The following is a 27,759-nucleotide window of genomic DNA, read 5'->3' as shown; positions in this document are numbered from 1 at the left end:
AGGTCGACCCACAAACATTATTCAGCTATGCATTTGCCGTATGATCCTAATCAACCCCTCAATCAAGCGGAACCCATCACGGGCTAAGTCGGGGTTTTCCCCCAAATTTCCGTTCCAAAATCATCTGCTAATTTAATTCCACAGTTAAGGGAGACGGTGAGCTTGGATTCTAGAGGTTCGGCTTACAGCTTCCTCGAGGCCTGCACTCCCATGCAATCCCCGGTGTGTTTCTTCACATCTTTTGAGCTTTTATCGTCCATGTTGATTATTGTATTTGTTCAAGGGTTCGCTTGGATTTGGAGTTTTCATTGTTGTTAGAACAAGTATAACCAATGATTATGAAGGAATTCTATTTTTTTACGGCTTTTATTTTGCCATGCTTGTTTGGGAAAAACGAGATAGTTTCCCCAGATCTACGAGGTTGACCTAATCTAAGCGGCCACATACTGTTGGATCCGTTGATTGTCCATGCTACTTGATCAATCATGTTGATGTTAATCTCCGTTGGTTAGCTTTCCCTTGTATCGTCGAGTTTAACATATGCCTTGAATCTGACCCATGATTACTCCATGATAGGTTACTTGTTGACTGCTGGCAATGATGTCAAGACCTGTGGTTCTTGTTTTTCTTCTGGTAATATTAATAATCACATCACAGTTTGAATGGAAACAGCAACTCACGAATGAACTAGAAACCGGCTCAATCTTCTCCCCAAGGCAGCCCCAGGTTTCTAATAGAGAAGAAGTCATTAAGGAAAAGGTTAGTTCATAGCATACAAATCCTTTATATTGTTAAAGCTGATAATAAACTGTTGAAGGTGCTTTTAGCATCAGTACCTGAAATATGAATCCATTATGGATGCCATTTAAAGTTAGTTTCGGGATTATTTTGATAAGTGTTATGTGCTCGTGCAATTCAGTGAACAACTAGAGCTCAATATTAACAAATAGTTGTGTTCATTCAATTCTACTATTTAGATTTTATTATACTTCTGAGTTTGTATGGAGTTGGCCCACCAAGGAGAAAGGTATTGCAAATTTATTTATTTTTTAATGAGTTTATTATTATGAGGCTGATTCAAATGTACACATTGCATACTAAGTTTATTGAAATTACAAAGAGTAGATAAGAGTGGCTATACATGTTTACATCAATAAGGGGACCAAAAAAATTGTAGTTACAACTAATTTCCCCTCCTTCAAGAACAAAAAAACCTTACACAGAGAACACAACTTTAGCAAGGCAGGTAGACATTTATAAATTGACTATCCTGATCCATATTCAAATTTGCCTTAAAGTCATCTAGTCCATACTCTATATGAGAACCCTCAAAGGGTTATGTTGAAATGCTGGAAAGAGCAAGCATATTTGCAACTGGGATTGATATAAGTTGGCTAAGGTGGCAAAATATAAGCCTCAGAGGGTTGAAGAACTAAGGAAACAAGAGGAGAAGTGCCCATGGGACTTTAGTAAACATCCTTCTTTTTTTTTGGAGGCCTAATACTAGATGCCCACATATTCAGGTGCTCAAGGATCAAAATCTACCATTTCTTGAGCTTCATTTTATTCTATCATGTTCTACGATAAGAATAGATTAAAGTAATATTGATACCATAGAGATTGTAGCCATCATATGGATGAGTGCATTTATCCAATATTTCAAATTAAGGTATTAATTGAAGAAAGGAGGATAAATCAAATAAGAACAAATTAGGGAGATAATGTAAAATACATTAATTTGATCATTAGCAGACTAACATCTTAAGGGAGTCTAACAATTTACATACTAAAAAAGTCTTCATATGCTTTACATGATAATTCTTAATAGAGTTGAAATTCAGTGTTTTTGGAAAAAGATGCAAGGGGAATTAGCTTGTATAATCAAGATTCCTTATGGTTTTTAACTTGAGTCATAAACTGCTCGACAAGATGGGTGTTAGGGATGCTGGTAATTTGTTGGAATAGTTGTCACTTTGACTTGGAGAGGGAAAGTATAATTTTCACATGCTTCACTAGAAATGAGATAATAACTTTGAGGACAATAACTAACATTTAAGATCTGGTATCATGTCAAGCGACACAATTGAAATGTATCATCGCTATGATATTGTGTTATGTCAGCAATTGACACTCCTTTACATGCTACAACATATGCCAAGATGAATTAAAATTTTGTAGCTTATGCCCATACAATATAATATAAAAATGATACTATTTCAAATAGGATATAAAGTTTGAATTTAGGTATATAATTGTCATCTTTGCTTTTTCTTCTTTATTTCCTTCCTCTTCCACTTGCAATTTGCCATTGACACCATAAGTCGGAACACTGGCATTGTATCAACACCATATCATTCTAATCAAACGTCGAAACTTTGGCACAACTCCAAATTTTGAATTTTGATAATCAGGACTGTAAAATAATAATACAATGGATTTCTCTTATTCTATTACAAGATATAAGCCCCTATTTATACATGAATATAGGGACCTATTGTAGGAGAATTATTCTAAAAAAGAAAAATAGAATATTTATCCTTAATAGAATATTTATTCCTAAATATTCTAACACTCCCCCTCAAGCTGGAGGATATAAATCATATGTACCCAGCTTGTTACATATGTAGTCAATTCGAGGATGTCATTTGTCTTCATACAAAAGACCCTTTCCTGGAGCATCTCTGATATATCGGATAATGCTTGTTACAGCATCCCAATGTTTCTTTCATGGAGAGTTTACTTACTGTAAATGAGATATTCGGACGAGTAACAGTAAGGTAGCTTAGTCTCCCTACTAATTGCCTGTATCGTTCAGGATCTGAAAGAGACTCTCCCTGATTTGGCATGAGCTTGACATTCGGAGAACTGGAACTTGCTAGCTTGCTGCCGTTATTGGAAGAGGGCAGCGGAGAAGAGAAGTGGCTGATGTTGCTGCTTCTGTTGAGAAGAGAGGAGACGCGGACGAGTAGAAGAAGACGGCACGATCCTTGCGTCGAGACCCTAGCCGTGTGATGAAGACATGCTGCTCAGAAGCGCACAACCACGAGAAGAGTGGCGTCGCAAGGAAGAAACAGGAGCGCACGACCACGGGAAGAGTGGCGTCGCGAGGAAGAAACAGGAGCATGCGACCACGGGAAGAGTGGCGTTGTGAGGAAGACGTGTTGCTCGTCGCGTCGAGGAAGACACGCGACGAGGAAGCCGCTGTGATTGCTGCGTCGCGACGAGGAAAACACGCGACGAAGAAGGCGACGGAGGAGACGTGCTGCTTGTCGCGTCGAGGAAGACGCGCGATGAGGAAGCCGCTGCGATTGCTGCATCGCGACAAGGAAAATGCACGAGGAAGGCGGCGGCGGAGACGTGCTGCTCGTCGCGTCGAGGAAGACGTACGACGAGGAAGCCGCTGCGATTGCTACGTCGCGATGAGGAAAACGCGCGACGAGGAAAGACAGCTAACAGAAACACACGCAAGGAAAACACGTGGCGAACAAAGAGAGAAGGAAGCCACTGCGATTGCCGCGTCATGACGAGGAAAACGCATGATGAGGAAAGACGGCAAACAGAAACGCACGCGAGAAAAACGCGTGGCGAATAGAGAAAGAAGGAAGTCGCTTGTGATTGTTGCGTCGCGACGAGGAAAGACGACGAACAGAAACACATGCAAGGAAAATGCATGGCGAACAGAGAGAGAAGGAAGCCGCTGCGATTACTGCATCGCGATGAGGAAAACGCGCGACGAGGAAAAACGACAAACAGAAACGCAAACGTGTGGTGAACAGAGAGAGAAGGAAGAGGATTGGTTTGGATAGATAACCCTAAACCTAAGGAGGGAGGAAAACCCAAACCTAAACACGAGCACACGTGAGGAAAACGTGTAGCAAACAGAGAGAGAGAGAAGGAAGAGGATTGGTTTGGGCGGATAACCCTAAACCTAGTTTTGGCTCTGATACCATGTAAAATAATAATACAATGGATTTCTCTTATTCTATTACAAGATATAAGCCCCTATTTATACATGAATATAGGGACCTATTGTAGGAGAATTATTCTAAAAAAGAAAAACAGAATATTTATCCTTAACAGAATATTTATCCCTAATAGAATATTTATTCCTAAACATTCTATCAATTCCTAAATATTCTAACAAGGACATTAAGTATAAAAGAAGTGCCACGTGTTTGAGTTATTTGAGTCAAATTTCTGGTAGTGGATTTGTCCATGCCCTATAATGTTATCTTACAAAGGCCAATAATAAGTTGAAGACTGCTGTGCCAATTTATCATTTGGATATGAAGTGCCCAAGATTGAAGTGGATACGAATTATTAGAACTGATTTGGTAGAATCAAGAAGGTATTACCTGCACTTTCTCGATTTACCTCCTCACAGATGGTCGTGGGGCCGACCGTGTGGGGCCGCTAAGGTGGCGGATCCACCTTTTTGCAGAAGAAAAGAAGGTATTACAAGCATTTTCCTGGATATGAATTGAAATTCAGTGCCCCGAATTGAGAAGGTAAACAAGTTTGAAGTTGAGAGGTTGGACAGACCTTCCAGAAGATCTATGGTACAAGTGAAGCAATATTAATGCATTTTAGGAACTAAATCAGTGGAGCTATCAAGAGAACATGAATTTGTGAAAAGTGGAGATAGAAAGCTAAAGGTTGGAGTTGAATTGAGAAAAGATGAAATACTACAATTTTCCAAAGATTACAAAGATATCTTTTCCCAATCTATGAAAGACATGCGTTATATTTCTAGAGAAATTACAGAGTATCTCTCTAGAGTAATATTAAAGGATTGAAAGTTTGCTAAAGAAAGGAAGGAAGCTATGGATGAGGAGATAAACAAGCTGATGAGAGTGAATTTTATCAATGAATAGAATTCTTAACCTATTTGGCCACTGTAGTAGTCAAAGAGCCTAACATGAAGTGGTGGATCTGTGTAGATTTCATTGGTTTAAATAAATCTTACCCAAAGAATTATTTCCCATTGCCCATGATAGACCTACTTTGAGTATTAAATGTTGTATATCTTGGATACCTTCTCAAGTTATGATCATAATTTGCATGGCTAACAAGGATGAACCTCATACGGCCTTTTGAATTTCAAATACTTATTGCAAAACCAAAAAATATATCAAAGATTAGTTGACAAATTGAATTATATTATGTTATAATGACTATTCTTAACATATCTTTTGCTTTGAGCATGGTCACTAAGTTCTTTGAATTTGAGGAGGTATCTAAAAATTGCCCCAACAAGCATCTCCTCCTCTATCATGATTGTGATAGAGGTCATTTACATAATTTATGAATGTGAATTAATCAAGTTCTCCCGTAGATCCATGATCTACATCAGGTTACTAGGGCCTTCTATAAGGAAATTCTAATGTTGGAAAAGTAAAAAAGGTAAATGTAGTGGCTAGATCAAGTGTAGAGGTAGAATACAAACACTATCTCTTGCTATATAAGATTTTTTGGCCTTAAAACTCATGATAGACTCTAGAGAGTCTTATTAAACCAATGAAGTTATATGGTGAGAGTCAAGTTATGTGCATATTGCCTTCAATCCAATGTCTCACAAGAGGATAAAACATAGAGATACATTGTCATTTTGGGAGAGTGTGTAGTCTAAGATCATTACACCTTTTATTAACTCCAATGCTTAATTATCAAATTTATTAGGTCTTCAAAAGGAGATATTTGTAAGAAGTTAGATTTTCATATTTTAAAGCATGCTTGAAGGGTAGTCTTGACCATCTATTTTTTACTTGTGTAGATTCATAAGAGCTAGATGGCGATACTACAAATATAATTCATATGAGGGAGAGGGCATTGCCTAGAATTATTCTTTTTATTTTTCCCCTATTCCTTCTGTGTGACAGTGGTTCAGTTAATTTTAGTCGAGAAATTCAATTTTCTCCAATAAATCAATTATTTATTTATTTTGAGAAGGAAGAATCTGCTTTCAAGCAAGTAACAATATGACCTAGAATAACTGTCGAATAAAAATACGATTCACACCCAGAGAAAAGCAAATTGAAAATATATTTACTCAAAACTTATTCAATACATTGGATCCTAACCCTTTTTATAGGTTGATAGCGTGACTTATTCTTTATAAAATCATAAACTTTTCTAACCTAATCGTTCTAATAAAAACCTAGTAGAGTTTTCTAAAAACACCAAATAACTTTTTTAAAGTTCAAATAAATTATAAAAATTAATGACTTTGACAAATTTGAATAATTCTAAATAGAATTAAAGTCGTGACTACATTATTATAAGACAAGGGAACAAATATTGTAGAAAAGGATATTGCTGATAAATTCTAGATTGGTGCATCCATGATAAATGGAAATAAATTTCAAAAAATCAACATTAATATATCTGTGTTATCAAAAGAATACATAAAATCTTATTCAATTAAGAGATACAAGCCCCTCTTTATATAGGAGGTTTATGGACCTATTCTAGGAGATTTATTCTAATAAATATAACCAACTTCTAATAAATATAACCAACACTCCCCCTCAAGTTGTTACAATGAATTAGAAATTTAGTTTTTATCATATAGTAAATAACATTTCCTGTTTTGGTAATAAATAAGGAATAATTATAATCCCTATTAAGAGTAGAACATTTTCTTTATTTAAAATATTTATTTTCATAGTTATTATCAAGTCGAGTTTATAAAAGGTATCTAGAGTTCTGAATTTTAGGTATCTTGAAATTAATATAATTTTCAATTTAACTTCTTTGTGTGATAGTTATTCCTCTATGTGAGGTTATTTTCTTCTTCGCTTCAACTTCGTTCCAAGTTGGATTTTGGTTCCATAGTTGGATTTTGGTTCTATGGGTGGTTCGATAGTTGGATTTTGGTGTTGTGTTTATCATATTTTTGAATTTTTCTAGCTATTCTGTGTGAATCAATAGGTTAATCTTTGTTACTACATGCTTTTGCAACAACTTAATTTGTGTGAATCAACAGGCTAAACTTTTGTTGCTATATGCTTCCGCTACATCAGTTGGTATTAGAGCCAAAGCCTGGTGGTTTGGTGTTGGTATTAGTTATCTCCATTATCCATTATCCTCAAACTTCAGCTTTGCCCCTATCTATTACTCATTTACAACCCAAGATCCGTAATAGTAAAAAAAAAAAAAGAAGAGAAGTCGCTAACTCGTCAGGAGTCAAGTTTTCCTTAATAGGGGAGAATGATGCAGACAAGGAAACAAATAATGCAGAAGGGGAAATTGCTCCATATTGATGCATCCATGATAAATAGAAATAAATTGAAAAAAAATCAAGATTGATGCATCTACAATGAATTAGAAATTTAGTTTTTATCATATGGTAATTAATATTTCATGTTTTGGTAATAAATAAGGAATAATTATAATCTCTATTAAGAGCAACACATTTTCTTTATTTAAAATATTTATTTTCATATTTATTGTTGAGTTGAGTTTATGAAAGGAGTCTAGTACGCTTCTGCTATACCAGTTATTCTCCTTAACCAAAAAGAACTTGACTTTGTCAAGTGGGAAGGTGAATTAGTTATTGAGTGAAGGTGCCTTTTCATGCATATGTTGATTTATTTCTTCAATTATTGTCTTTTGGATATTGATGTTTTTCCTTGTTTGCGTTATTCTCCTCCACTAAGAAGAACTTGACTCTTAACGAGTTGTTGACCTTTTCTTTTTGGATTGCCTTTTCTAAGCATATCAGTGACTCTATCTAGCTGTGTCTCTTCATTAATTTTGTTTCTTTGGACGCCCCTTCCCATGAGAAACAAATAGATGCTTTTTGCATTTCGATTTTGAGACATTTTCTTTTGGACATCCTTTCCAGTGAGTAAGGAAACAACTAACTTTGTTGTATGACAAGACGCAACACAATGGATGAATAAAGATACATCCTCACCCTTAGAAAAATTACCGATTCTCACCCAGAGAAATTTTTTTTGAAACTATATTAACTCAAAACTTGTTTAATACATTGGATCCTAACCCTTTTTATAAGTCGATAACGTGACTTATTCTTTATAAAATAATAAACTTGTCTAAAAAAACCAAATAACTTTTTTAAAAGTTATTACAAATTATAAAAATTAATAACTTGGTCAACTTTAAATAGTTCTAAATAGAATTAAATTCTTGACTGCGTTGCAATATTATCAAAGCTTCAGTAAGTAGTAATGGTTGAGATTTAGATATTTATTTAACTTGAGTAATGTATTGCCCTTTGTGTCATTGTTAGTAATCAAATAATCATCCATATACAACAATAATAGCTACCCTAATTGAGGTTTGCTATAGAAATATAGAATAAGCAACTTTTAATGCACTAGTGTAACCATTATGACAAATGAGAATTTGAATCCATGCTCTATGATTTTCCTTTAGATCATAAACTAGCTTCTTAAGCTGGCATATTTTCAAGTAACATTCCCTGATTATGTTACTTAAACTCATGTATGGGAATCAAACTTAGGTGTGGATCCAAGCATTTTTTTTCCCCTCGAGGCATGGTTGAGTTGGTTACTATGGGGCAGACTTGCTGAAGTGGGCAAGGGTCAAATTTCGACGAAGCTGAGGCAATGCGCTCCCCTGTAGTGGCCAGCTGCAACTTCTCGATTTACCTCCTCACAGATGGTTGTGGGGTCAATCGTGTTGGGCCGCTGGAGTGACAGATTCCACCTTTTGCTGAAGTGTACCCAAGAGCATTGGTGTTGGAGTTTGCAAATGCGAGTATTAAGAGCTAAATCACCATGTAGAACTTCTTAACCAGTCTGCTTATGTTGATTTCAGGTAGTTGACAATGGGATTCGTTTAGTTTGGATAGTTGTAGTCTATACGTAAGTAAATCAGGCTTGCCTAAAGTTCTTGGTACTAGTAGGTTGGGGGTACTTGCTTTCTGTATTCAAGTAGAATTCTGGTAAAAGAATAAGAAATTAAAGCAGGTATTTAATCATGTCTAGGCAGTGAGTATTTAATTGGGCGTGAGTTTGGGTAATGCTAAAAAATGTGGATGTTCTAGCCATTGCCATCTCTTCAGTGATTATATGCCTCAGTCAGTAATCTCTTCAGAGAAATTTTCAAATATAAATTGTATTATTACTTGAACAATTAACACCATTGGAGTGACTTTTTTAGCTGTTTCAAAATAATAGGTCTCACCTATTAGACCCAGCAAAAATTTACTAGTTTCGCTAAAAGATTAAAAATAGGGAAATCAAATCAAGTAGATATAAAATAGAGTTGAATTTTAGACCATGAATCAATTTTTTTTATAAGGATCTATATTTATTTGCATTATTTCTCTCCACCTTGTGTACGTGACTCTAGACTTGTGTTATGGTCATCTTCATCTTGGTCTTCTTGAAAACCTTGGGGATTACCATGAGATAAAAACATTTTCTGCATATCAACTACACTCTCCATGTCAGAAATGAAAAATGCTAAAAATGAGAGTGCTAATATAGCTTGGTGGTATCTGGATTAAACGAGCATTTTCTATGGTAAAGTGAACAGCCAAAGATGGAAACTCAAATGTCTCCCAATAAAGGTAGTAAACCTCTACGCAAAAAGTTGGACTAATGTTTTAATCAATTGACAAGTCAATAAATAAGCATTAGAATTAATTTATTTTTACAATATCCGATGATAACTCACACATGAAGATTTTTGAGTATTGAAGAAACTGCATGAGCTTATACACAAGAGCATTATCTCCTATGTTGTGGTCTTTTAGCTTTTCTAGTTGTATCACGAGCATCCAGACCTAGCATTTCCTGCTTGACACCCTTTGTGGCAACTCCCTTATAAATACGGTGAAATCATGCTCCTGGATAATAAATGAGACAGAATATGCTAAAATGGTATAGATTTTAAGAATGATTTATAAATTTTATTATCAGAGACGTTAAATAATTTAACAGGAAGATACCATGGGTCAAGCGGACAAATAAAATTCTAATTAAATATAGTAAAACCTATATAACTTTGATATTACTAATAATATGACCTTTATAAGCTTCATATAATAAGGTAAATGTAGTTCATGTAGATAGTGACTTATGTCACTTATAATTTTGTTGTATATATTACCAGTGTAATGTTTCTGTGTCAGGATAATTTTTATCATTTGGTAATATTATGAAGGTTTGATAGAAGTATAGAGAACATAAGATTGGTTAAATTAAATACAAAATAGACACTAGAAGTCATACTAACATTCGGTTCCCTTCATGTGGGAAAGATTGAGAAGTTAAATTGGGTGAATTGAGAGAGACAGATTGTATTAATTCCATTGAAAAATGGAATTAGATAAGAGAAAGTATGCAATTAATAAGACCAAGTCATCAAGATATACATAGATTGAATTTTCAAGGCTAGGTTAATTGTTTGTCAAATCTTACATGTGGGCTAATTTGCATCCATTCCATTTTAATTTTACCATTTTTTGCATTTCTTTCATAATTGTAGGCCAAGATTTTCTAATAGATAACTGTTAATGTTGGTCTTAAACCTGAATGAAAAATACTAAGGTGCATTAGATCTTGTCATGCAACATTAAAAATGTCATAAGAACATGGTTCTAGTCGCCTTTTACTTATATATTCTTTGTAAGCTTTTGTCTATATTTTTTAGTTTTCTTCCGTTATTCTATGGTGTATAAGTTTGCATGTTTAGTGTGTTATTTTCAATTTCTTAGATTTTAGTTATAAAATGTTATAACATCTATGTTATTATTGACATGGACTATTCAAATTGATTGAACCAAATATCGAGAACTAAACAATCAAGTAGTTCACTACTCAAATAAAAAATATCTAGTGCTTCTAAGTTATGGCCTACATGTTGATAATGTTGGTTTATGATAGACATCTAATGTCTGTCGGTGCAGAAAGTACCATATAATCGAATCTGAGTTTTGATATTGGCAAAGATTTTAAGCAAAGTCTTATTGTAATCTAATGGTTCTATTGAGTGTGCAAGTAGATCAATTAGAAAAGCTCTAGTAGGTCAAGTTGACCAGATACTAGGTAAGTAAAAGCCCTAGTAAGTCAGTTGGACCAGATACTAGGCAGTGGTAATTTTAGCAGATCAAGGACACCAAACATGGAAGTCCAGATGGGTCAGTGGATCGGACATCTAGCAAGTTAGACTTGATGAGTCACCAAAGATCGGGCATCGAGTCAGGAGAAAGCCCTGGCAAGTCAAGTGATGGATTGAGCATCGAGTTAGGAGAAAGCCCTGGCAAGTCAAGTGATTGGATGTTGAGTAGAGGAAGCCCAAATAGGTCTGGAGGATTAAATATTTGGAAAATGGTAAGTAAGGTAAGCTCTTGGAGTGAGAGGTTCTTCTGAAAAGAAGAACGAGTTAGGACGAGTCCTCTTTATGAGGGCAACCTTAGATGACAATCCAACTGAGAGTTTATCCTTAGATTCCGAAGTTGAGATCGAATAGTTGGTATAACTGTTGTTTATACTTAAATTACATATTTCTGTATTAACTCTATTTTGTAGGGTTCAGTAGACCGATCGGTATAACCGATCCACCGAACAGTTTGGACGACCAAATGGTAAGGTTCGGTTGACCTAATGCTGAGGTGTCACAATTGATGACTCAACAACTGAGATGTCCAAAAGTACTGACGTGACATCTGAGTTGGCAGAGGACAAGCCTTAGATGACCGACATGACAGAAGATAATTTAGCATGCTAATGTGATAGAGGATAATATTAGCAAGGTGATGTGGCATGAGGAACGGCCAAGGATTAACCTTGCAAGGCTGACGTCGCTGTAGATTGACGTCAAGATGTTGAAGTGGCAAAAAGTGCTGGTGGGATGAAGGATTAGTAGATCGCTCTTGTAGACCGGTTGATTGATAGATCGGATCTGGATCTCGTTATCGAGATGACCGGTAGACCGATCTAAGGGATCGGTAGACTGGACCCAACCTATAAAAGAAGGCTTGACCAAAGGCTTCAATCATCAACTCTTACAAGTTCTGCTCTCGTTTTGTGCAAAACTCCGCTACTATGTCGTTGTGCTACTCAGACAACGAAGCGATCTTTGAGATCTAATTTGTCGATATTATTAGTTTTTATTGTCGCTTTTTCTTTGTGCTTTCAATTCTAAGGAACAGTAAAATTATTACCGTTTTATAAGAGGTGGATTTCAGCCTCCGAACAATTGTTCGGAAAAGAGATCAATAGTGAATTGCCCACTCGTAAGTGATCTAAGATATCGTAGATCTTGAAGTAGCAGCTAGAGGTTGTGAACTAAGTAAAAATAAAAGTATTTTATGTGTTTGTGTTTTCTACTGTGCTTTTACTTTAACTCTAAAAAGAAAAGGTTTCAAAATGATAAAAAGCGACGTGTGCTATTTACTCCCCTCTAGCATTTCTCCGATCCTATAATGTCTGTATAGACAAATTTCATAAGCGAGCACAAAGAAGGCGTAATATGATTATTTTTTTTATAGGAAATGTAGATATTATTTTTTAAAACAAAAGATATGTACATAAATAATATCTCTTATAAATTGTACTGACTTTCTTCATAATCTACTCTTGTAAATTGATTTTCACATGTTATATACCTTACAGACGTTTCTCAATTATTTTTTCCTTCATCAATCATTAACTACACATTGTTATATAGGAGTTGCATTTGTCATGCCTCGGGGTATAAATCACTATCCGATGATGGTAAATATCCCTTAGTGACAATTTGGTACAATGGAATACAAAGCCAAACATTGCTAACACTGAAGCGACAAATGACAAAAAAAGAAATGCAATCAAGTATGCAAATAAATATTAGTAAAAGTTTGCATGAATACACGTTTTAAAAATATTTTTTAATGAAAATATAAAAGTAAAGCAACTGAATAAAAGCAAATTTCAAATGTCAAGTACTAAAGAAAACAAAGTGCAACGACAAAAAGAGAAGAAATAAAATGTCTCAAATCATGTGGGATTGGCAAGTAATGATCATTGAGTGACGCACGAGTAGTCAACACAATATGCCCTCTACCTGCTAGCCTGGAGGTTAAAGAAAAAGGGATAGTGAGTATAAGTCACTCTGTGGGCATATAAGGAGATAGTGCATGATGTAAAAGTGTATGGAGATCAAAGGAAACGGTCTTATGTAATATTACATATTAACAAAAGCAATAGCACCAACATAATCATCTACTAACCTTATTCATAAGGTATGATAAATAAACCGAGAGTACATATCATACATCTAAATCTTGCACAAAAATCAATTCCTAACTGCGGGCGACAATATAGGCTACCACGATCGGGTCTCGTAGGCAGTCAGGATATATGTAGAGAGTCATTGTTTGCGGGCGACAATACACGTTACCACAATTGGATCTCGTGGGCAGACAGGAGTGTAGGTAGATATCTAGTTACTGACTGTGGGCGACAACACGCTATCACAACCAGATCTCGTGAGCAGTTAAGATGTTTAAAGAATCACTATTTGTGGGCGACAATACATGCTATCATGATTGAGTCTCGTGGGTAGATAAGAGTGTAGGTAGCTATCTAACCACTGACTATGGGCGACAAGGTCAAACAAATAAAAGGTCAAGCTCAAGAAATGATAATGAGTGGATATCAATGTAAAAATAAATAACTACTATTTAATAATAAAGGAAAATAATCATGCACTAAGGACAAAGAATCTACAGAGGTCAAGGGAAGAAATTATCCACCTCTATAGTAGATCATCCTAACCGTCTTTGCCTCAGGCTCGAAGGCTCAAATCTTACAAGTACAAGATGTGAGGGTCTACCTCAAGCTCGAATCCATATGAAATAAAAACTAAGTACTAGAATAATCCTTGTAACTATAAACAATCTATGTAGGTAAATCATTTATCCCCCCTTAGTATTTGTCTAAATTTCATAATCATGTTGTAGTAATTTCTTAATTGATTGATTAAAGATTGATCAATCAATTAGTTGAACTATGACTTAATTAATCAACTTATAAATTTAATTCATCTTGGAATACTCCATAGCAAAATCAATTCATTAATTACCAATTGATTAATCTTTTTACTAATCGCTTTAAATCAATCTGTTAATAATAGGTTAATTTTTATATCGATCAATTCTATAATCATATAAAAGATTCATTAATTAATCAATAATTGAATCAGTAAATTAACCACTTAAATTAATTAATTAATTCAGCAATCAATCTCATTAATTTATCTATCAATAATTAAATCAAACTCCTAATCACTCATTTAATCATTGGTCCATCTAGCAATTTATTAAGTTAAGTAATCTATTAATTAATAATTCACATTCTCAATTTAATTAAGAGGCTTGTTAATTACTCAATTAACTACGCAATTACATCGTTAATCGGTTTAGCAATTAACCGCCTAATCAATTGGTTAATTAAATCAAACAATTATTTGTTTCTATAACCTTATTTGGTATGATCAATTAACAAATAAAACAATTAATTAACCAAATTAATTAATATGTAAATAGGTTAATCTAATAATTAACCACTTTATAAAATTATTAATTAGCCAATTAATCAATCAATTAATCATTAATTAATCAACATTAACCAATTGTTAATTAACCCATCAACTAACCCACCTATTAATTACTCAATTAACTAATCAATCTAACCAACAACCAATCGCTAATTAACTAATTAATCACTTAATTAATCTTGTCAATTATAAATTAAAGGTTTAATCAATCCAGTAATTTGCATTAATTACTCGTTACCCTAATTCACTTGCGGTGCCTCACGACAGTGTTGACGGGGAAGTAGGGAAGGCAGATGATAGTTGTTGTTTGTGGCTGGTGGTGAAGGCTGCGACAACACGAGCTATTTAGATAGGATAGGCAGCGGTGGCTCGTGGCGGGAAGACAGGGAATGACAACGTCGTTCCTCATGTAATGACAGTGATGGGATGGTGGAAGGTGCACCGCGCAGAAGGGGAGGAGAAAAGCAGCACTAGCGATCGCCGAGGCTGGAGTTGCTTGTGACAGCTATTCGGCGGGGAGATAGCGAAAGTAGGTGGGTATGTGGTGACGACAATCCGGACAATAGTGGCGGCAGACGTGACCTATATGTGTCACGCATGCGGGAAGGAGAAGAAGAGCTTCGATCATCAGCATGCGTGCGTTGCGTGCATGGGAAATGGAAGGAGGAGAAGAGCGGCGGTTGATTAAAAACTTAGGTATTTTAATTGAAATTTAAATTAATTGATTCAATCAACTTCTAACTTAAATAGGATAATCTAAATAGACTTTCTTAAGTCCCAACCAAACTATCCCCTTATAAATTTGTTTAAAATTCTCTCTAATAAAATTCTATATGCTCATATATATTTTTTGTTAATTTTATTATTATATAGAGTTAAGTTAAATTAAAATTTTTACTTATTAAGTCTTTATCATTCTATATATATGTATATATTCATTTATTTATTTTCATGAATTTGTGGAGAAATCACAAACATTATTTTGTATACTTACTTTTGGATTTTATGGATCATCAAGGTTGCAGGAACTATCAAATCTTCAAATGTTGCTTACTTATTGTCTTCAAACTAGGTTTGTCTCAATTATGTTGTATCTCGATTATAGAGAAACTAGAATGTGGAAGCTCTTAGGTTTATCCTAGATTTGATTTTCTGTGCCATATATTTGTTGGATAGGTTTCATTAATATCTAGAACATTTTGTTTGTCTTGAATTAAGATTTTAATGTTTGCATTGTCAAATGTGGGTGAATTTTGCTATGATTAATAATAACACTATAATTAATATCAAATGAATTTATTCTACAAAATCTGAAATGATATGGAAATTGCATTTGTTGTGTTCCAGAAGTTGGTTACAGTTGCTCTCACGATGTTGATGCTTTATCGAAACCTAGTTTTATCATTGGTAAATCCTGTTTTTAAAGAAATAATGTTTGTATGAGCAAACAAATAAATACTTGGTGCTTTGCTTTTGTTTTAGATTTTATGACTATATTATTCTCAATCATGTTTACATGTTATTCTTGTAGAACTTAATAGAAAGCATTTCATTATCACAATCTGCCCCTACCAGTTAAATTACTGATAGTTGCTATACATGCATTGTTTGATCAGCATACATTGTAATGTAAATCAGTTATGTTAAATTAATATTCTCTTCATCTTCATCAGGGATATTACAATGGATTGATCCACTGACTTCTATGGGTGTGTGAGCCCCATACAAAGGGAAAAAACATGTAGTGACTCCGTTGCAAATAAATTAGATAGAAGAGGTGAGTAGCAAATGATAATAATTGGAGAAATAGAAAGGACAAATAAATAGAAGGTACTCAAATACATATAGTGAGAGAGTAAACAAACTCAATATAATTAAAAGTAATAGAGAATAGAAAGAATCGACATATGATGAATAAGAGATAAAATGAATATGTTCAGAAATTAATTGGGGTTTCATCCAATTGATGTAAAAATTTGCATATTATTTTATTGATCTAGAAAAGCCTCTAAAGTTCATAGACAGCTAATATGATGAATTTCAGAAGTGAAAAAATGTAGTAATCATGTTGCTGCAATGAAGGATGTGTATGCTAATATAGTTTATAGTTTGGGAGTTTAGCTACTATGGTGGGTTTTAAAAAGGAAAAAAGAATCATGTTTATGTGATGAATATGATAATGTAGTTTGGGAGTGTAATGATTTTTTATATAATTATAGGTTTACATCAGAAACTACATAAGTATTGAATCAATTTACTAACCATATTGAAGCTAAACTTCTTTGGTTATGTTATTTGCAAATGATGTTTTGAATTCATGATGGTGTAAGCAGTTTAAACTCGATGCTTGAATCTTGAAGAGAACCTTAGAAGCTAAGTTTTTAAAGTAAAACCAAAAATAAGTAATTTCAATATTTAAAAATGTTAAAAATAGTTGTGATATAACCATGAAAATCTTGTAAGACATTTTAATATCTTTGATTTCTTGTCCAAAAGGAGATATTGATGTAGATATAGATATCGAGTCAGAAATTGAAATAAAGGAGCTCCCAAGTTATCACATATGTTGGTGCAAGGAGCACTAGTCTGTCTCCAGAGTTTTGATGCTTGACAATACACCTAGGTCTGGTCTGTTTGATCAAGCGTTGATCTAAATGTGACATAATGTTTGGATGTGAGTGAAGAATAGTGAGGTCAGTTTGACCAGAAGACTAGCGAGAAGTCCTAGTCAGTTGGACAGGGCAAGAAGTCCTAGTCGGTTGGATCCGGCAAGAAGTCCTAGTCGGTTAAACCGGGCAAGGAAAAGTTTTAGTTGAGGCTAGGCAGGGAAAATTCTAGTTGGGGCTAGACAAAGGAAGTCTTGATCTGGAGGATTAGGCAGGAAGACTAGTTTTGAGGACTGGGCAAGGAAGACCTGGTCGGAGGCTGGATAGGAAGTCTTGCTAAGTGAAGTTGGACAAGGAAGTTTTGATTGGAGCTTGGGTAAGGGAAAGACCAAAGCAGGTCAAGGGTGATCGGATGTTTGGCAAGTGAGAAGTATACACTATGGAAGTGACTAGTCTTAACTGGAGGTTAGGCAAGGGAAAATCCAAACAGGATGTTTAGCAGGTGGGAAGTCTACCTATGGAAGTGACTAGTCCTAATTGAAAGTTAGGCACGGATAAGCCAGTAAGTTAGACCTACAGGGTAAGGCTTAGGTAAACTTAGTAGGTCAGATGGATTATAGATAGGCTTAAGTTGCTTGTTTGTTTGTATGCTGATCTTGCAGGAATCAGGAGCTGAAAGCAAGGAGGAAACATAAGAGGATTAAACAGAAGCAGTCGAACCAAGTTCGGGATCAACTCAGGGCAAACCCGAGTTGATTGGATTCAAGCACCTGGATGTTACTCCAGGTGCTCGGACGGTCTAGGCGCCCTTGCATGGTCCAGGAGTCCGGATCAAGAAGAATTGACCTCGATAAAGACCGAAGAGATTGGATCGGATCCAAGTGGCCAGATAAGAATCCAATCGCTTAGAAGAGTCTATATTAGGGTCTTAACGTGCACCATAAGGAACAACTGTGATTCTCCATAGTCTTCATCTTGCTGTGCTGGTGAATGCGAATGGATCCTGTTCGTGCGACCGGGGAAGCTCTAGGAAGGGTGCGCTGTGCTCAGGACTTCCAGAACGATCGACTCGAGAGTATTCTTTATTTAGTTTTACTTGTTTGTACTTTAATTTCTATTATTGATTGGATTGTAAGACGAGTTTCTCCACCTCCAGACAAAGGTCTGGAAAGGAGACTATTAGTGGACGGACGTCTTCCCATGCATAGGTCTTGGATGTATTAACTCTAGGAGTTAGGAATCAAGTAAATCCACGAGTCCTCTGCTTGTTATTATTAATTACGCTGTTAGTTTTTGTAAAGTTGAATGTACGAAAGAATGTGCTATTCATCCGCCTCTAGCGCGCTCACCGGTCCTACAATTGGTATCAGAGCTGGTCTGCTCTTGATTGGACTAACCACCACGAGAGCAAAACGACAAAGATGGAGGGGGAGAAAGGTAATAATTATAAAGTTCGTTTTAAATTTTATATAATCTGTTTTAAGTGCAGGGAGAGAGGACAATAAAAAATCAGTGCCCTACTCATAAGAATTGAACGACATCACTAGTGGCAAAGGAGCAACTGATGCTAGAAGCCCGGTGATCCAAAGAGCATATTATGTGTTCAGGTGCCAGAAATGCGGACATTACAAAAATTAATTCCTTGAGAGTAAGACGATAAAGAAGAAATCGGAATTAGGGGATGTGATTCCAATAAGTATGTTTAATTACAAAAATGCTACTAGGGTTTCACATGATAGAATTATTTTTTCTGAAAAATTAGATAATTCAAGAAATTTAATTAATAAAAAATATGAATTTGACTTGTTCAAAAAAATTTAAATTTAAATAGTTTGAAAATTTCAATAATAGAAAATTTAAATTTAATTTAATTTATAAAATTTAATTAATTTGAATAATTCAAACAACTCAGAAAATTTATAATTATCTAATTTAAATAATTCAAATAATTTGATCAATTCAAATAATTTAAAAAATACAGAAAATGCAAAATTAATAAATTTGGAAAAGTCAAATAAATCTGAAATTTTATTAAATAAAAATAAATAAATTAATTTAAAAAATTCAAACTTAAATTTTATCAATAATGAAAACTCATCTAATTTGACTAATTCAAATTATCCAGTTTGACAAATTCAAATTTAATTAATTTAAATAATTTAATCAATTTAATTAATTCTGAAAATTTAATTAATCAACATATAATTTTAATAGATAAGAAATTAGATTAATTTTTTAATTTAATCAATCAAGATAATGATAAATTAGATAATTCAAATTTAATTAATTTAATAAATTTAAAAATTAATAATAATTCAATCAAACAAGATAAAATTGATAATTATCAAGATAAATTGAATAATTCAATTTTAATAAATAACTCAGAATTAAATAATCAAGATAATCCTAATAATGAGAAAATTCAAGATCCATCAAGAAAAATACTAAAATTAATAATTTAATCAATAAAAATTCAAAATTAAATCTTAAAATTCTTACAATAAATTTTCAAAGTTTAAAAATACTAATTCAAATTTAAACACTAAAACTCCAAAAAATAATTAAATTAACTGCAATCGTGTACCCTTTAATTATGAAATAATGAATAATTTTAAAAATTTAAAATTAAATAAAAAAATTCGAATTTAAATCCAAATTTTAAGAATATAATTCTATAAATTTTAACAAGGCAAACTTAAATCTTAAAATCTCGAATTTAAATTATCATCAAGTTCCATTTAATTATGGAATATAACTAACTAATAATTCAAAAACAAATTAATAATCCATAAACAAATTTAAAACAAACTAATAATTTAAAAATAAATTAAAAAAAATAAAAAAATTAACAATTCAAACATAATTTAATTCAAACCAAAAATTAAATCCACAACTTAATAATTCAAACAAAAAGAAATTAAAAGCCATGAACCTAATTATAATAAAATACTTATAATTATGAAACTAACTTAAAAGATTACCTAATGTAATAAAATTCAAAGTGTGTCAAAGTGGGTTGACAGATTCGCGGGTCCACATGAAATGTATGAAATCGAGAATTTATATATTATTAGAAATTAAAAATTATTTACCTTGATTGAATCATGCATACTTGCCATGTACATGCATATGCTTATTTATTATGCACATAAGTGTTATGACATTATGTGTAATATGTGCTTAATTTAAAATGGTTAGTTAAGAACAAATATTGGTTGAGACTTGCCCAACGTAGTACCATGGTGGGGTGAGATGATAGTACGTCAGGGAAGCTTAGTGTAAGTAGTCAAGTAGGGTAAGGAGTATCTTGCTTGGTCTACTTAGCTAAGTCAACTTAACTGAAGTTATCTTGTCACGTCTTAGATTAGTTAGACCAGGGGTTTTCAAGTTGATTAAGGTCATAAAAAGGCTTTGTTTAAGGAAGTGATCATTATTCCGATAACCGAGAAGGCCTCTGTCTCGTTATGACCTGAAAGTCAATTTTTTGAAATATGGACTAAACCAACTGACGGTTAAATCTAAATCTAACACAAGGTTAAACACTCATTAGAACTCAACTTAATTAACAAAAATAAAATTGACAAAACATCTCTTGAAACCCATAAGATAAATATTGTATGCCATGTACTGAGCCACTTAGAATGAGTGAGATGTTAAGGACTATTAAACCACAAAGTTTTGAAAAATAATTTAAAAAATTATTAAAACTATTTTCTAAAAATTATTTTTAAAAATTTGATAATTATTTAAAATTCTTGTTTGTCGTATGTAATTATATACTAAAGTTTTTAAAATTCTATATCTTTGAAAATTGATTGACCAATACTTAGACACAAAATTTTTAGGTTAACACTAGGTCTAGAACCCTAAGACACAGACAGAAAATTTTTGTGGTTAACAAGGATGTCCTAAGAGAGTGTCTAGTTGAGGAGAGGTACTTTTTAAAAGATCTTACCTTTAAAAGACCTTAAAATTTAATTTTAATTTTTTTAAAAACTTTTTGAAAATATCTCTATTGAAAACTTTTGTTTTGCAAAATATTTTTTTTAAATTTAGTCTTTTGACTTAGAATAACCCCTGAGACACATAGAGAGATTACCTTGTAGTCAATAAGGAGCCCTAATGGAGTGTCAGATTTAAGGAAAAGTCCAAATTGAAAGCTCAATCAAAATTCATAATTTAAAAAATTATTTTGAAAATCATAAGTTATTTGTTTTGGTGACTTGGATTAACCTCTTAGACACATAGGGAGCTTGCCGTGTAGGTAACAAGGAGCCTTAAGGAAGTGTTAGATTGAGGGGGAGGTTCAAATCAATAGAGCAAAACTATTTCTAAAATTATTTTTGAAAAATATTTGAAAACTATTTCAAAATCATGTTTCAAAATTATTTTAGAATTCTTTTTTAAATTTGGATTAAACCCTTAGATACATAGGGAGGATGTTTTGTGGTTAACAAAGAGCCCTAAGGATGTATCAGGTTAAGGGGGAGATTCTGATTTAACAGAATAATAAATAGTTTTCAAAAATTTATCTACTTTACAACACTTTCAAAATTATTTTTAAAAACATTTAAAAAAAAAACTTTGTTCAAAGTCTTTGCAAATTCTTTTGAAAAATAATTTTAAAACTTATTTTGAGAACTTTTTTGAAAAATTATTTTTGAAATCTATTATGGTCTTTCAAGAACTGTCAATATAAGTTGTGACCATAGGACATATCATAATTGTTGGTGTAATTTAACAAGGTTTTGATGTATGAAAAGGGAGAATGGACTTAAGTTAAAAATCTAGATTTTTCTCAGATTTATAAACCCTGACCTTGATTTTAAATTTAAGAAATTGTCAAACATCAAAAAAGAGAAGATTGTTGGTGTAAGGAGCACTAGTCTGTTCCTAGAGTTTTGATGTTTGACAATACACCTAGGTCTGGTCTGTTTCCTGACTTGATTTTAAATTTAAGAAATTGCCAAACATAAAAAAGGGGGAGATTGTTGGTGCAAGGAGTACTAGTTTGTTACTAAAGTTTCGATGTTTGACAATACACATAGGTCTGATTTGTTTGACCAAGGGTTGATTCAAACCGGACTTAATATTTGGATGTGAGTAAAGTTTAGTTAGGTTAGTTTGATCAGAAGACTAGCGAGAAGTTATAGTCAGTTGGACTGGATAAGCAGTCCTAGTCGGTTAGACCGGACAAGAAGTCCTAATTGAGGCTAAACAGGAAAAGTCCTAATTGCGACTAGGTAAAGGAAGTTCTGATTTGGAAGATTGGACAGGAAGACCTGGTTTGGATGACTAGGCAAAGAAGACTTGGTCGGAGGCTGGATAGGAAGCCCTTGAAAGTGAAGCTGGGCAAGGAAGTTCTGACTGGAGGTTGGGTAAGAGAAAGACCAAGCAGGGCAAGGATGATCGGATGTTTGGCAGGTAAGAAGTATACTTATGGAAGTGACTAGTCCTAATTGAAAGTTAGGGAAGGGAAAGCCCAAATAGGATGTTTAGCAGGTAGGAAGTCTACATATGGAAGTGACTAGTCCTAATTGGAACTTAGGCACGGGTAAGCCAGTAGGTTAGACCTACAGGGTAAGGCTTAGATAAGCCTAGTAGGTCAGACGGATTATAGATAGACTTAAGTTGCTTGTTTGTTTGTATGCTGATCTTGCGGGGACCAGAAGCTTGAAGCAAGATGGAGGAAGTATTAGAGGAGCAAACAGAAGCAATCGAACCAAGTTTGGGGTCAACTCAGGTCAAACTCGAGTTGATTGGATCTGAGTGCTCGGATGTTACTCTAGTCGCCCGGATCAAGAAGAATCGGTCCTGATAAAGATCGAAGAGATCGGATCGGATCCAGGCGCTTGGATAAGAATCCAAGCGCTCAGAAGAGTCTATATAAGGGCCTCAATGTGCACCATAAGGAACAACTCTAATTTTCCATACTCTTTATCCTGCAGTGCTGGTGAATGTGAATGGATCCTGTTCGTGCGACTGGGGAAGTTCCAGGAAGGGTGTGCTACGCTCAGGACTTCTAGAATGGCCGACTCGAGATTATTCTTTATTTTAGTCTTACTTGTTTGTACTTTAATTTCTATTATTGATTGGGCTGTAAGACGGGTTTCTCCGCCTCCGAACAAAGGTTCGGAAAGGAAACCATTAGTGGACGGGTGTCTTCCCGTGCATAGGCCGTGGATATACTAACCCTTGGGGGGTTAGGAACCAAATAAATCCGCGAGTCCTCTGCTTATTATTACTAATTCCGCTGTTAGTTTTTGTAAAGTCGAATGAATGAAAGAACGCGCTATTCACCACTCTCGAACGTGCCCACTGGTCCTACAACATACCCTTTAATTTGAAAGGAAAGGTTCATAAGATTGTACTACGATCTTGCATATCTTATGCATCATAATGTTGGGCAATTAGTAAATAACATAATAAAAAAAGATTAATGCAATAGTAATAAATATGCTATAATAGATACATAGGGTTAATAGGAAAGATAGTGAAGGATTTGGAATTCTGTCCTGTTTAATTTTTCCCAGATAAAAAAATTGTACGAGGACAGAACCTTTCCAAGCAACCCACATCTATCAGACATGTGCTTGATCGATCAAGCAAGTTCTTGACCGATCGAAGTACACCTTGATCGAAGCATAAGATCGTTGGCCTCTTGTGTTGGTATTCAGGATTCATACAAAGAAAACTAACTACGCAGTAGAATTAAACTAGTTGTACCTTTCCTTTGTAGATTGTATAGAAGATAGTTTGTAGCCGAAAACCTCTTGATCTTCTGTTGTATTCCTCTCCTCTTCTTGGACGTCGTATGAACGACGATCTACCAAGAGAATAACCACCCTCTTCCTCTCTTCCTCTCTTCCTCTCCTCCTCTCCAAACCGCCGGCCACCAAGAGGATTCTTGGACAAGGGGCGCCGGCCCTAGCTAGAGAAGAAGCAAAGTTGGGCGCCGACCCTAGTTAGGAGAAGAAGCAAAGGTTGGGCGCCAACCCTAGCAAGGAGAAAACAAGGATGGGGCGCCGGCCCTAATGGAGAAGCAATACAAGGGGGGGGGGGGGGGGGGGGGGGGGGGCGCCGGCCCTAATGGGTTTAGAAGAGAATAGAATGTTTTCTTTTGAGCCACCCCCTCTCCTCCTTTTTATAGCTTTGCAGCCTTAGGAAGTTTAGGAAAAAATTAACAGAATTTTATTGGATAACAAAATTAACAGAATTCTGTTGGATAACAGAATTAACAGAAATTTTATTGGGTGGATACGAGGTTTTTTCTAGAGGCTACAATAGGGACCTAGAGGAGGAATTGGTTTAGGCCTCCTGATGGGCTTGGACTTCCTGTGTTCGGCCCGAACACCCAACTCAAGTCCATCAATAATAATCCATACCACTAAAGGGTTATTATTGAACTACCGCACCAATCCCATATTACAATATGAACTCCTTATTATGAGTGCATTAATCTCCCTGTGTTTAAGATATCGTATGTCCGTTAATTAAATGAGTTACTGACAACTCCATTAATTTATTTCTAAATTCAAAAGTAGTACCACTCAACTTTATCATCATACCGGATTAAGTCCACTTGCAGGGTTTACATGATAATCCTTTTGAGCTCCTCAAGGGGATATCATCAGTCTAAATAATTAGGACACAGATTCCTTCTATAATTAACAACATACCATATAAATAACACTATCTTCCAACTCATCGGGCCTATTGATTTAACGAATAAATCTCACCCTTTGACAAGTTAAAGAAATAAATACTAAGTATATGTGTTTGTTATTATATTGAGATTAAGAGGACGCACATCCATAATAATAGAGGTTTTGTTCTTTTATATAGTCAGTATAAGAAAAACAATCTCAAACGGTCATGTTCAATACACACAAAGTGTACTAGTGTAATTTTATAGTCAAGATAAACTAATACCAATTACACTACAACCGTTCCAATGATTTGTCCCAATCCATCTTGGTTGTGAACTACTATTTATAATTTATAAGGAATTGATAACATGATCTTCTGTGTGGCACCACACACCATGTTATCTACAATATAAATTAAGTGGATATCTACATTAACATATATAAAGAATATAAAATGTAAACTTTTGGCCAAAGTGATTCTCATTTCAAAATAGATATTCATACAAAAGATAGGCTTATAATATACATTTTAATAGATAGAACTAAAAATTTTATTATTTGAGAGTAATTAAATGGAGCTCTAATAAACCCAAGGAAAATACTAAAAATACTATTATTCGTGAGGAATTAGATGTAGCTCAATAGATGATTAAAGTAGAGAAAATACATTGCAAAGATACTAACTTGTGTAAAGACAACTAACAGATTCTATTGCTACATAAGGTGAGTAGATGACATCTGATGTGATCCAATCAATTTTGCCAAATTGACAAATAAGAGAGTTATTTTAAGCAATTGCTTAGTTCAACATAAAATTTTCTTGTACACTGATTGCTGCAGTTGGTTAACATGCATTGGAATATGTTGTCTCATGTTATATGAATTACTTTGTTCGTTTGCAATATATATTAAATAATGAATTGTTAAGGATGTTTAGTTTAATTGCTATGAATAGATGTAAATTTTTTATAATGTTTCTCTAGATTGATTAATTTGATATATATATATATATATATATATATATATATATATATATATATATATATATATATATATATATATATATATATATATATATATATATATATATATATATAACCCATGATACTATACATAATTATTAATATAACTGTCGTTTTTCTTAAAAAAAAATGAATGCTTATATACATGAATATGTGCCAACATATCACTTATGCATTATGTACTGTCAAATCATAATACCTGAATGCCTGAATGTATTTTTCGAAATTTGATTTGTAGGTATAAAGATAAAGGGAGACTACAGAAAACCCTTGCTAATATAATAATTATTTAATAGATTTGAGTGTTAGCTGCAATCATGGTTTAAAAATTAGCCTAGGCATTTTGAGCACCTGGCCACTTCACCTGTGTATTATGTGGTCTCAGGTAGGTGGCTGATTTAAAAGTCAAGCTCAGCTAGGTGGGCTGCCTGAGTGTCCAGTTTGGTTCATTAGGGGAAGAATGATATTTCAGTGGGAGGAAAATGGTTCAGTTGAGAATAATCTTAAATCGTAGTCCACAAAATAAACCCTTGCTTCTCCACATAACACCTAACATGAAATGTCTTCTCTACTTCTCTTCTCCCTGTACCCACATCGAATCTTGGTTGCTACCAACATATGCGATACTGCCAGCCACACAATGCTGCCAGTTGCCACTGAGACTCCTCTCCACAGTCCACAATTTACACAGGTGTTGCTGTTGCTGAGACTCCATAGTCCACACACAATGCTGTGCTAGGAATCCACATGTGATGCTGTCACAGCATCCAGGCGAACTCTAGCCATTGTTTTGCATCATTTGTTCACCAGAAAAAATGTAGTTAGTCATCCAGACAACATCTAGCTGCATCGTCTTTTAATACTTTTTCAATGCTGGCCACCTAGGTGCTAGGTGGTTGACTGATCGCCTACCACCTAAAACCGGTTTTTTAACACTTTGGCTGTGATATATCCTCGCTGTGATATATCCTTTTATAGAATTCAATGGAGGGATAAAGATATGTATTGCTCAACCCAAATAGTTGAGAGTAACATGACTCGTCACTGATCATGATGTTGAGTCGTTGGTGATTATGTGGGTGATAATGATGATGAGAACAAAATACCTGGGACTAACAATATAGCCACACTGTTCATTCATTATTAGGCATTCATATTTAAGCCCTATTTAGCTGTGCCTATAAAATTCTTGCTTTGGCTTCTAATTAGGTCATCACACAAAGTTTACAATATTATTAAGAGGGCCTAATTGTTCTCTTTCATGATATTTGCTTGGACAACAGTGTATGACCAAAATTACAAGGGTTACAGGAGTTTGGGTTATGGTTGCTATTTCTATGTATGATTTGTGTTGATGTAACTTGAAGTTTTTTGTCTTTCAGATAATCTTATCTCAAGAGAAGAATATTCAACGTTTAAATGAGCTTGTTCAGAGCCTTCAACTCCAATTGTTGCAGTGCCGTGGCAGCAACAACACATTGAATGACACTGCAACATATTTTACATCCAATAGTATTGAAATTAAGAAGCAGAATCCTTTGGAGGATTGAGTTGGCTTGTCTTGCAGTGGCAGTCATTGTCCTTCACTAAGTTACCAATGTTGCTTGTTGGAGCAGTTCACACAGCAAAATCAGCAAAGTAATTGTTAACTGACTTCTCAATAAAAATGTGAATTCCTGTAGAGAAGCAAAGCAGTATCCTCCAATATTCCGACTCCTGTTTAAAATGTTTTTTGTGTACAAGAACGAATCGTCATTTGAAGTTTTACTCCTGTGAATTCTTATGTTCTGACGTAGAGTAGCACCCTTGGAGGTCACTACAGGAAAGCTGTGTTTTGCCGATGTTTTAAGATGTTGGGGAAAAAGGCCATTTCTGAAAAATGTTGGCTTACATTGTGAGTAATTGTGGTGATGGAAACTTGCCTGATGTATTTTCACTTTTGCTTTA

General features: G+C 34.3%; 1 protein-coding gene across 1 annotated transcript; it reads left to right on the top strand.

Moving 5' to 3' along the window:
• LOC141829510 (uncharacterized) lies at nt 1-27,759 on the top strand. The gene is made up of 3 exons (XM_074716998.1): nt 1-222; nt 577-759; nt 27,195-27,759. Exons 2-3 carry the CDS (start codon nt 598-600, stop codon nt 27,360-27,362), a joined length of 330 nt encoding a protein of 109 aa, XP_074573099.1. The 5' UTR covers nt 1-222; nt 577-597; the 3' UTR covers nt 27,363-27,759.

The sequence above is a fragment of the Curcuma longa genome, chromosome 5, assembly GCF_044706935.1.
Source record: "Curcuma longa cultivar G26 ecotype Majalengka, Jawa Barat chromosome 5, ITB_CL_G26_1.1, whole genome shotgun sequence".
NCBI lineage: Eukaryota > Viridiplantae > Streptophyta > Magnoliopsida > Zingiberales > Zingiberaceae > Curcuma > Curcuma longa.
The sequence above is the reverse complement of the archived record's forward strand: the minus strand, read 5'-3'. Positions and strand labels throughout refer to the sequence as shown.